The 12,879-nt window shown below is 31.6% G+C and overlaps 1 protein-coding gene across 1 annotated transcript; it reads right to left on the bottom strand.

Moving 5' to 3' along the window:
* Nucleotides 1–7,204: 7,204 nt before the first annotated feature.
* On the bottom strand, nt 7,205–12,375 carry LOC132731913 (uncharacterized). The gene is made up of 6 exons (XM_060718211.1): nt 12,280–12,375; nt 12,028–12,118; nt 10,011–10,118; nt 8,669–8,746; nt 7,962–8,121; nt 7,205–7,677 (listed from the first exon to the last, which is right to left on the bottom strand). The coding sequence occupies exons 2-6, from the start codon at nt 12,100–12,102 to the stop codon at nt 7,481–7,483; spliced, it is 618 nt and encodes a 205-aa protein (XP_060574194.1). The 5' UTR covers nt 12,103–12,118; nt 12,280–12,375; the 3' UTR covers nt 7,205–7,480.
* Nucleotides 12,376–12,879: the final 504 nt, after the last annotated feature.

A 12,879-nucleotide genomic window follows, 5' to 3' on the forward strand; every position in this document is an offset into this window, starting at 1 on the left:
AGTACCGTCCATGAACAGGCTCAATCAAACCGAGCCTGCAACATTTTCAATTTTGCCGTGTTGGGCTTTCTTTAGGGATTCTGTATTTATCTATTCTATATATTATTTTTAAATATAATACCTTTGAGGTTATCAGGTTTATTTTCTTTTGTTTGTGTAGGACTTTTAACATTTGTTACAGATGTAGAACTTGACTTCTTGACCCCTTTTTTGTCATATAAAGCGTCTGTAGATGTTGATGGCTTAGGTCTGTTGTTTGGAGATGACGATGATGACGATGGCCTAGTATTGCTGTCTGATGGTGAATACTGTAAAAGTAGATAAGAGTAATGATTGATATACTCAAATATCAAATGTATTTATAACAACAGCAAGCAGATTGCAAATATTTTCTTATTTAGAAGAATGTACAATTAGGATTATTTATAATTTTATGTGGCATGATAAATTTTTTTTTTAAATTTCGTTGGTAAAATGGGCGATTAAACATTGGAATAAAATTTAAATCTGTGTGCCTTGAACAATGACTTCCAATACAAATTAAAAGGGTATTTGGCAATGTGAATTTGAAACAGGCAAATTATATATGAAGGTAATGAACAAATTGCACATTCACTGTTAAATTAAACTACTCTCTGACACATATAAAATAGTGAAAAACAGAATCCCTAAAGAAAGCCCAACACGGCAAAATTGTAAAATGATGCAGACTCGGTTTGATTAAGCCTGTTCATGGACGGTACTGGAAAGTGAAAGTTACCGTCCACGCCCCCTAGCACCGGCTTAAGCAGAATTCAACATTTAACATATAAGTTAAATTTAGACATGTTTCAACTTCATATAAATAATCTAAATAATTAATAATAAGTAAAATTTAAGTTAACATATAAGTTAAATTTAGACATGTTTCAACTTCATATAAATAAACTAAATAATTAATAATAAAATGATATATAAATGCATACCATAAAATTGACAAACAACATAAATAAATTATATTATAATTATGTCAATAAACATTATTTGATTGGGGTCACAATGCAATATAATGGCAGTTATAAGTAAATACATACAGAAAAAAAAACTGAAAAAACACACAATTAATTTTCTTTTAAATAATGAAATAAATTAATGAATACGTTACACAACCATGGGATTGATGGTTTTCTTATACCAGAAACACTTCTATATCTTGGTATAGCTATTTCTGGAAGTACATGCGTGCAATAAAATGCTTTCAGCTTTGGAACCATTTTGTTTATCCACAAATCTTTGTCTCTGTAAATTCTGTCAATATAAAATTCATAAGGGTTGGAACGCCTTATGATTAGGTCACACCAATCTTTTCTCAAAATATTTAGTTGTCCTTGTATTTGGTAGAAGAATTTATGATTAACTTTGAGAGCAAGAGTTCCAGATCTTATTCCTGAACAGAATTTTTTTCCTTTTTTGGCAGCATCGTTAATCATTAAATCTTTTGTTTGCTGGATATTCTTTATTTCAATCAATCCTGTGGAACCATCTGTTTCTTTTACAATTCCATCACTTAAAGATGCCAAAAATGGATATTCCTCACTTAGTATCAAACCTGGTACCATTATGTGACATTTAAGTGATGGTGATTGGTCCTTATTTTTCAAATTGATGTATTCCTTTCTGGTATTTTCTTCCTCTATTAACCCTTTACGTGTGCATGAATTGCCTCCACAATTGGAATATAGAAGTCTTTTGATTAGCATTTCACTGTTGTAATTGACATTTCTGCTCTTAACTTCTCCAAATATAGAACTTGCCAAACGCTTTTTTCTTTCAATTTTCCATTTCTCTTTATTGGACTGACCTCTTGTCTCAAATTCTATTATGTCTATTTCATTTTCTTTTACTTTTACAATGTCATTGAAGTATTCTTCACACAATTTTCAAGTTCTTCTGAAGGTAAATCTGGAGTATCCAAAAGAACGTTTTTTCCATAAGATTGTTTTGCTTTTTTGCTTTTATTTTGTTTCGAAAAATCCATTTTTCTTTTATAGCGATTTAATTTAGTTTCAGATTTTCGTTGCCTTTTCACAGTTCTAACATAATGCTTTGCTCTTTGTCTGTAAGTTTCTATGAAAACTTGATCTGGCCTAAGTCCTGTTACTTTATAATAAACCAATGGTGACCAAGCTGGTCCTCTTTTTGACCTTAGTCCTCCTCCATAGCATAAAATGAGCCCCTGAAGCACCGGTTTAAATGAGCCCCTAAAGCACCGGTTGGTCATCTTTCCACCATCAAATTTACACCTGATTTTCATCCAGCTTTCAGTAAAATTAGATATTAGACGATCTGATTTTAAGGCCATCCTACTAAGTATTAGGAATAAATCTTTCAATAGATCTGGGTTTACCTCATTTTTTGAAAACCCACCTTCTCTTATATCATTTTCTTCCTCTTCTGAAAGTTCCTTAACTGTGTCAGACCACATGTCACATGCATCTTTGACAGCATCACCATCATCATTGTAACCATCATCATCGTCATCATCATCAATCAATTTAACATCTTTTTTTGCATGCTCCTTTGATGCTTCTGTAAACTTACAAAAGTCTTTGCTGAATTCCTTATGTACACCAAGTACATGCCTAGCACAATTTTTAATATCAGCACAAAGTTTCTTTTTCGCTGAAGCAATATCTGTTTCTTTACTCCTCATGCGTATGGCACATCTCACGCCTTGGACAATTTTTTTCCTTACGTCTGCAGTAAGACCACCTTTTCCTTTAAAGTGTGGTTTATCAACAAACAACTGTTCTAAGTTGAGACATTTGCAAGCATGATTCGCACATTCAATTTTTTGAACATATGGACCCCAGCCAGCTACATTTTGTATTATGCTTGAATAAACTGAGCTATCACCATCTGCAATGACTTTCATGTATCTGACCCCATTCACAATTCTAAAAACCATCCAATATAATATCACTCTCCATTGATTGTGCAGAATCACTCCAGTTCTTAAAACATGTATGTGCTCGGGGGGTCTCATTTTTGTTTTGTGCGGCACTACAAATGTTACACAATTTATTACGAATGCCAATATGTAATAGTTTTTTCGAGTATAAACCAAAGATCACTGCAACACCTGCCATGGCATTGTACGTGTGTTTATGAGAACGCTTACACCAACCACCATCACATACAACTGCAATGGATTGTACACCTTGATAAAAACTTCCTTCTTGTATTGCATGTTCTTTTTCTTCATTACCCGCAGCTTTCATATCATCCTGTAAAACTTCCCTCCACCACTCTCCTATCTGCTCTTCAATTTTGGTATATTGATTTGGCTTCAAGCCAGGAATTCCCATAGTACCTAAGAGTTCATTCAAATCTGAGCATCCACCACCTGTTACCATACTACCCCATACACCTTTAACATTTATATCGGAAACTTCCACACCTTTATATGACAAATTATCACCTTTATTGAATATAAATTCCATATCACATCCTCTACATGTTGCCTTAAAAATGTGCCTTAAAAATGCTTTCCAAACCATTTCTTTTCTCAGAGGACAAAAATATAGGATCCATACCTTTCAATGCACAATCTCTTGCTTTTTCACACAGTGCTGAATGCATTGTTATCTCACCAACATGACTTATTAGACCCGGAAAATCAAATTCACCAGTAGAAGTAAATGTTAATTTCAAATTATCAGAATTCTTGTTAATAATATACCTTCTTGCTTTCCGGATACTTAGTCGGGATAATGTTAATTTAAGGTCATTCTTTTTCACACATAAGCAAAGGTTGTCTGGTTCTTTTAATAGTTTTTATACTTTCTTCTAATTTTTTCTTAGCAATCCATATCTTCCACATGCTACACCAAATCTACTGTATCTTTTCTTGGTTTTTAATCTCTTATTACCCATTGCAAACACTCACAATAAATCCAATCTATATATATATATATATATATATATATATATATATATATATATATATATATATATATATATATATATATATATATATATATATATATATATATATATATTTTAATATATGAAAACACTGACTAAAATAATCCAAAACTTATAATAATAAATGTCAAATTTGCACCTTCTTTTACACCATACTTCACTAATTTGCAAAAGTAAGCCATGTGTTTCAAAAACAAAAACAACTATTTAAGTTTTTTTAACTTTTATTTATATACTATTTACAAATCTATATATATTGATTCCCTATGTAATGAAGTTCAAAACATACAATATAATGCTGAAATTAAAGATTTAAAAAAAAAAATTGTAAACAAACCTTTCGTCAATTGTTGACAAAAATGTTATCGACTGCTAGAATGCAAATCGGTAAATACACCATTTGCACAGTTATATCTCATAGTGACCCCAATCGTACATGATCATGTTATAAATATCCTTGCTTTTATAAAAAAAATACTAAAAATGTACGTGATCATGAGTAAATATCCATACCTTTATCTAAAAATCAATATAAACATAATTCTCTGCCATCATTCTAGCCGCCATTACTGCTACCGTTATTATCCTATCTTTATCAAATGAAGAACGGGTACCAATTCTGTACTTGAACCACTTGCTTTCTGGAAAATAAATAACCTCTATTGCCAGAAAATATAAAAATAAGTTCCTTTCAAAGTAAACCGAAAGGTATACTTTTTTTATTGCAACATGTAGCATTCCAATCAATTAACGTTAATATGTTAAAAGTAATATTCAATATTTTAATAAGTCACGATCTTTGCTGTAAAAACTTTTGTTGCCGATTAATTTGTTCCCGGTAATTTTTGCCGAATGCATAAAGGGAAATCAACAAGCTAAACAAAATGAAGAGATTATTTATGTGCAATAAAATCAGAGAAATGTGCTATAATTCAGAGCAAGTATTAGTCAATACATAGAGGAAGGTAATATTTAGAGTTTTGTTGCAAAAGATAAAACGATCCCTGCAAATGACGACATCTATCTTACGTTTAATTTCATAAACAAAACCGATTTCCATACTGAAAAAATACAAAATGGCGTCCAAAATTTTTCAAGCGTCATAATACTGGAGGATTAAGCATTTATTTAATTGTTAATTTCAATTTGTAAACAAGTGGAGCACTTAAACAGCATCATTGTTTGACCAATTTTTGTGCTAAACTTATTTTACATAGATGACATAAAAAACGGGGCGAATATTCGATTTTTATTTCTCATAAACTTCAAAACGTTACTAACTTATGTCTCTGGAAATGGTTTAACATTGAACTAGTACTGTTATGCATCAAAATATTTAATAATGAGATTCAATGATGGCTAATTTCTGATATTTTAATGCTTGAATTTTTGTGGTGTAAAATGTCAAGGTCAGCAATGTCTGTCAGACAAGTTACCTTAATATTTGGTCACATTTCTGAATTTGCCACTGGTCGGCCATTTTGAATATTAATGTGATGACGTCACAGGGTACTATAAATACTGCGCGTTAGCATATCGTTGTCATCTCATATCAGGTCGTCTGATAAGTAACTCTTTTGAATCGATAAGTGACATAAAATAGATCTGATGCAGGTGAATTTCACTTGTTTGTATTGTTAACATGTTATATTTACTTTGCCAGTGTAGAGAACTGTAACAGTTGTTCCAGAATTGGTTCATACCCATTCTGGTATAGTACCCAATCTGGTAACTACCAGATCTGGTATCTTATTGATTAATTTGTACCAAACCAGGTACGTGTTTACTGAATCTAGTCAGCTTTAATTATAATAATATTATAGACTTTAGGCATCCATGACTTTATGTATATTTAAATAAAAAGATCTATATTATATTTTAATTAAAAGAGTTTTAAGTTACAAAATGTCTTATGCGTTCACTTTTTAATTGGTACTTGGGCCGTGTAAAAACGAACCCTGAGTTAATGTGAGGCTGCAGACTGTCCTGGAAACACAAAGCAGGTGTCTGGGCACCACAATATTATGAAAAGGGAAGATGAAACTGGGCAGCGTTGCCTAAATCTAAGAAGCATCGAGAATGATTCTGATAAAAAACCGTTTTTTATTACCATGCTGTTTATGTTGTTAAAAAGGTTTGAATCAACCTACATCTGTTAAATTTTATAGGTTGAACAGCCATGTCCAATACATGACCACTATTGATTTGAGGATCATAAGGTCAGGGTCACAATGACCTTTACACTGAAAAGTGTGGTTTCTGGAGCATAACACAAGTTCCATATGGCTTACAGTCTTCAAACTTCTTTAGTTAAAGTATACATTGTATTTCCTTCAGAAATGGGTACAATGAAAGATGGCTGCTTTACAGTTGTCACAATATTTTTTGTTTATTCTATTTGCTAATTCTACGCTAATTGCTTTTGCTCTAAGCAACATTCCATTTATTTTGTTATCAATAATTTGGTTTAATTTTTGTCGTTTTTGTCTAGTCTAGTGATTTTAATTCACTTTAAACTTAGCAAACTTATTCAAATTGGGAATGCATCTTAAAAGGACAGATAATCTTTAATTTCAAGTTTTCTCAGTAACGCCTTTTTTCACACAATTTCATGAAAAGACTAAACAAAACTCAGACTACGATTTTGAAATGCTCGCTTTTGTTTTAAGTGCTCTCAAAGAGTTCTCCTTTGTAGAATTCTTGTCTGCAACATTTCACTTAAATTTAATGGGGTTTCCTTTTAAATATTATGGCTTGGGTGTTTAATTGGTGGCGAATTAATCTTCTTAATTATTAAATATGCAATAATTGTATAAATGTTTCGTATGTATCTGTTTTCTCAAAGAAAACATCTTTGCGCCACCAACTACGTTCAGTAATTTTATACGCAAGCTTAAACGTTGTCAATTATGTATGATTAATCATACATTGATTAATACTGGTATGCTAGTTGTTGTTTTTTATTTAGTTGAATAGTGCGATTTCATCCACTTCATAACATACTGTCAGCTTTTATTTATTCTCGGTTTATATATTAGACAATATTATCTTAAGAATATTTGTATCGATATGCAATTACATTTAGCGTCCTCCACCATACGATATCGTAAGGTATAGAAATGTTTAATTATTGATAATTTCTTGGAGGTGTAAATTTCATTCACATTGAACTCCATAAAATTCTAATTTAATACTAAAACACAAAACGGAAAGTTGTATCTATTTTATTTTTGATATTTATTTCACGCATTAAAAGTCAGAGAGTAATTTGACAAATAAACATTCATGCAAAAGAATGAAAAGAATCAAATATTTCATTTGCTTTGTTATTTTTATGCATTGTTAATTCATTGAACTAACATGCTTATCTTTAACTTTAAATCAACAACACTCGAATTTTTAAAATTTATCAGTCATGCACAAGAATAGTCATCATCAAATGCTAACATTTGTTGATTAGAGTCTACAAAATACCGCATTATCTTATAAGACTATGTCAGAAAATGATTTTAGTCTAGCCATAATGGCACATCTTAATGATGTAAGGTATGGTATCATATTTCTGACACCTTTGACAGCGTCGGGTACAGATTACAGAAAACCATCTGCAGCAATAAGACACACTGTACACGCATTTCACAGTGTATTGTATTTTGTAATGACAACAATAATTTCCAACTGGCCATGACCTTTTCTTGCGACTTCCCTCTGCTACAAACAGAAAAGTAAGTACAAACTTAATTTTATCTGCAAATTAAAAGAGCAATATGAAAAACATGTACTGTTTGGATTTTCTAAACAAGTTCATATTCATTACATTCGGAACACGTCCTATATTTCATCATATTTTCAATTAAACTTTTTAAAGCTTCTGAATACATTTGGTTAAAAATTTGTTGTCAATGTTACATGTATGCCAATATGTGTTTCAATCATTTATTTAAAAAGATGGCCCGTTTTCCTCGATCATTCATTTTAAACTTATATTTATATACCTGTAGCTTTGTCATCAATTACGTCACAGCTCTGTTGTTCCAGCATATAGAGTGACTGACATTGATCGAAAACATGTGTAGCATTTAGACCCATTCCCATTGCGTCCTCGTAGGATACTGCGTTACGTACATAGCAAATGTCTTTATCATCGGGGGTGGTCTGAAAGCAATGTAGGTTTGCAGTTTTAATTTTCATTAACTGAACATCTGAACAAAAGAGTTCTTAGTGTTAGAGGGTCTTAAATTTGAAATTATTTAAATCTTATAACAGTAGAATACGATTTTCAGCGAATTTTAACAATATTCTGAATTGCTCATTTAAATAACGTTGAATAATTTGTATGTACTGTTTAAATTACAGTTAAAGTTTATTTGTCCATACACAACACGACTTGACAATGTTATTTATTCTTTCACCAATATTTTGAAGTGATTGTACTAAAGCGTTCCGTTGGGGCTATTAACAAAGCGCAAAAAATCAAAGCAAATCATGTTTTTCGATTTTGCGTCCTCATTCAAATAAATAGCTTCGATATCCTTCCTGATTAAGTCCCTGCACATCTAAATCTGAAACTTGAAAGTATGTGTTTTATAAGCATTTTAATGTAAATTGATAAAATGAAGGCTATCTTGGAATAAACAATTTGCTTTGCAACATTTTTCTGCAAAGGTAAACCGACAAAGTAGAATAATATAAGTGGCAATACCTCGTTAGATTCTGTTTCAATACTTCTCAGAAAACAAGGGTGTTCATCAGCTTCAACTGGTTTGTCAATTTGGAGTCCCTGTGAATTATTTTATTATATGCATATTCTTTTATAAATTTATGAATCTAACAATAACATGCCGAGCTCGTAAAAATAAGAAAGTTTATTATAGCTGAAATATGTTTATACTTTGAATGTTCTATATGGATGTGCGATTAAGTCGAACATATTCAAAGGGATGTTGATAATGACATTTCAATATTTACTTTATCCTCTTTAAAGTAGAGAGTTTCCAACGGCCACTTGCCAAGGGAACTTTCAAATAAAGCACACAATAAATTATATCAAAAGTCTGAGGTATGGCTATTGACTACCAGTGAAAGATTTTGATAAATGCTAGAAATGCACATGGACCATATAATGAAATAACTTCTGTGTATGTGTTAACAGAAATACGGACCATGGTACCATTTTATCCTTTGACCTTTAAGTATGATCCAGACCGTGATGGTAAGGGTTTGGGTGTAACACATCACACTTTGTCTTAATATGGGAATATTTTTTCAAACCTATTTTTAAATCCTTCGATGAATGAAAAACGAACACAAAAAGGCCCCTTTACAGACCATGTTAAACTTTGACCTCTAAATGTAATCTTAACATTGGTGATTTAAATTCCCTGATGAATGGCTGATTAATAACCCGGAGACAAAGTGGGACAGACAAACATACTGAAAGACAGGCGTTCTTCCTAAGATGATATAATGTGGTATTCTTAAATCTTCCTTTATTTCTGAAACCCTATAAACAACATATTTTACCCCGTAAGTAACTTTTGTCCCACAAGTATAATATTTATCGAATTAACACGGATTTTCATTCCATAATGTCACTCTTGTCCAAACAGACAGACAGACAGACGATTGTTGAGATATCAACACAAAATGTACCGCGAAGGCTAATTAAGATAATGTTTAAATAATAGTAGTAAAATAATGGTAAGCAGACCAAGGTTTAGATAGACTCTCTTAACATGATGTAAAAAACAATCAAGCCGGTTTTACTATTATAAATACTTAATAATGAAATTGAATTCGCTTAAGAAAATAATTGTTTATGCACATTACATCACAGTTTTGTTTTTCTATAAATAAACTTGTAATGTTTGGCTCCAACGGATTGAGAGACAAAAAAATACGTTACGTAAATGTATTTGAATTCATTTCCGTGAATGCAGTTAGCGATTTCCGACCATAAAAAAGGTTAAATGACTAATTGGAAATTATGGAACTTGAATATAATATCTTCAACTGTTCGAATGGTAAAATCAATAAAGAAAAACCTCCTCTTCAAGTATTTCAACGGTGGCTACAACTTTATTGTTTTTGTCTAATATTGTTACTTCTTCCTCATTTCCATTTTGAAAAGTCTCTGTGTGAAGATCGCCATCCTAAAATAAAATCATGTTTCTAAAAGTTATTTATAAAAAACACTCAATACCATTTGAAAGAAATGAATGACTGAAAGGATAAATCAAATTTAAAAGATACACAAGGAACACGAATCAATGCGCAGAAAAGCTGTACACAAATTGTAAAAACCCAACAGACGTTTTAATCATCCAGAATAAGTACGCACTGCATAGCGCTGTTTTAGTTCTAGAAAAAAGATCGTATGAAATTTGTATGGTCATTTAAAAAGTTGCTGAGATTGATGGCCCATTTACAAGAATAGATTCACCGAGATTTCATCGCAAAAATAAATACATTTTGTATACCCTTGTTTTCAAGCAATGTCGGTTAACCCAATTATTGCGTTAAAGGTTTATTTTCGAGTTTGACTTGCATTAACGCAGGTTGCATTTTACGACAACGCCAGAGAAGTCTTCATTTTACAGTCTTCACCTATCATATAGAGAAAATAAGAATCCCCGAAGAAAGTCCAAAACGACAAAATTGAACATGTTGCAGGCTTTGTTTGATTAAGCCTGTTCATGGACGGTACTGTCAAGTGCAAACTACCGTCCATTCCCCCTGGCACCGGCTTAAACAGAATTTAACATTTAAACATAAAATGGTAAAATTTTGAATTTAGAAACAACCGCAGATGTGACTTGTCGCAACGATTTTGTTTTGGCGAATTCTTACGTCGACGCAGCATTTTTTACGTTAGCAAACGTCGACGTGTTTCTGTCGAGCGTACACGCAGGTTTTACAACGACACACGTACGTTGTACTATGTAAAAGACGTGTGCGATAATACAAGGTGCACATTGAAAATACGAGCTCTTTAGTTTTCTATTGGAATTGAAGAATGTTCTTGTTTTTTTTTGTCACGAAAGTCCTGATGACCGTGCTCGAACAATAAAAGATGCTGTCCTTCTGCGCCATTCTTAAACGCATCCCTGACCATTTATACTGTCTTAACATTAAATTTACTTTACTGCACTGCCAATTAGCATCCTTGACTCCTCTTAAGACTTAATACTTTTGCTTCCATTTTTTCCGAGTAAATGTACGAGAACTTTCATTAAATTAAAAGGTGAAGTATTGTTCATGCAGACACATCTATGTCTCTGGTTCATGGCAGTCCTAGATTATTGCGAGACATTCGTGTAGTTCTAGTTGAACAACGGAACGTAAACGCAGTTGTATGTCTATAAGACATAAGTCTCTCATGACAAAATTTGTCAATGCAGGATAGTAGATGAAATAAAAACGACATAGATTCGGTATAGAAAAATGCAGTACAATATCTAAGACAATGCAGGACAAACGGTAAGACGGTGCCCAGTCGTTAGGTTATTTGACATGATAAAAACCCGGCCACGACAAATACTGTACTCATCCTTGTGTAAAATATTTTAATCACAGAAATTTATTGAAATCTATGAAATAGTTATTATTTAATTACACTATTTATTCATATTTATTATATGCTTTTCAGTGGACTACTGATTTATCCGTGAAAATTATATTTGATAATTTCACAGTGAAAATTATCAAAATATAGTTTCACACTTTTCAATGATGAGACTACTTTTTTTTAGATTCCCCCTTGTGGTACCTCAATTTTATTACTGTTGACAATTCTGACATTTCAGGGCTGTTAAGAGGAAACAGTATTCTCAAGAGTTTAAAGCTCACTCGATGAAATAAAATTTCATCTTACACGCAAACAAACAAATATCATCTATATATTTATATTGTAACCACATATACATGTAGTGTGTACAATTTTAAACATAAAATATCTACTTAGTGATACGTCAAAACATGTTTATTTTATATTTACAAAGAGACTGTTTAGCAATTATAAATGTTTTCTAATATTAAATTTGAGCAAAAACATGAACTAACCTGTACTTCATCAGAATCAGCCCAAACCGCTCCAAACACCAACACCATTAACAATACAGCATTCTTTGTCTCCATTTTAGCAGAATTGGGACTGAAATTGTTAAAAAGTAATATTGCCATAAATCCAAAAAAATCGCAATTCAAACAATATAAACTGCAATTTTCCTTAATTGATATATGCATGCATATAAACAAACAACTTGTAACTTCTTTTCTGTCATACTTAAACGATGTGACAGTACCTATGTTTACTTTTGTAAGAACCTCAGAAATTTAAAAAGTTGTATCGAAAGAGTATTAATCACATGTTGCAATAAAAATTATATCTCAATAATCGTAAGTGTAAAGCGAAATAGAAAACTATAATAACACCGGAAATGATGAATTCTAAATGCTAACTTATAGTATGGTTTTGGGTAAATGATATTGAATTTATACTATACCTGTTCTGAATAAACCAATCATCGAACTTTCTATACCATAAATCATAATGAACACCGTGCAGGATGAATCCTTACTCTCTGGGGTGTATGTTTAATAGCTCTCCACGTACTATTTAGAGGTTGTGAATATATTTTGTATTGTTTTGCGTATACTTGAGAATTCTAGACCAGGCAACTTTTGCAATTCATCCAAACACTTTAGTAAAAAAAAACTATTATGTAGACCTACTAGAGAGTATTTGTGTTTACGTACGTCACGTGGTTGGCAACTTTATTGCTTTACAACATTTTCTTATTACTATTTATTATACTAAATAGCCGTGTAATTCACAAAAAAAATCTTTTTCTTAAAGAGATTTTACGATTATATTTTATCACTAAAATCGTAAAAAGAAAACAGAAGAATCAT

The sequence above is a fragment of the Ruditapes philippinarum genome, unplaced genomic scaffold, assembly GCF_026571515.1.
Source record: "Ruditapes philippinarum isolate M1 unplaced genomic scaffold, ASM2657151v2 ctg5734_1_1_1_1, whole genome shotgun sequence".
Taxonomy (NCBI): Eukaryota; Metazoa; Mollusca; class Bivalvia; order Venerida; family Veneridae; genus Ruditapes; species Ruditapes philippinarum.

Coding starts and splice junctions, on each gene's coding strand:
- LOC132731913 (XM_060718211.1), bottom strand. CDS start 12,102: ATGGAGACAAAGAATGCTGTATTGTTAATGGTGTTGGTGTTTGGAGCG. Junction 8,747..10,010: donor TTGAAATACTTGAAGAGGAG/GTTTTTCTTTAT, acceptor AATAATTCACAG/GGACTCCAAATTGACAAACC. Junction 7,678..7,961: donor AATTGATGACAAAGCTACAG/GTATATAAATAT, acceptor TTCTGTTTGTAG/CAGAGGGAAGTCGCAAGAAA.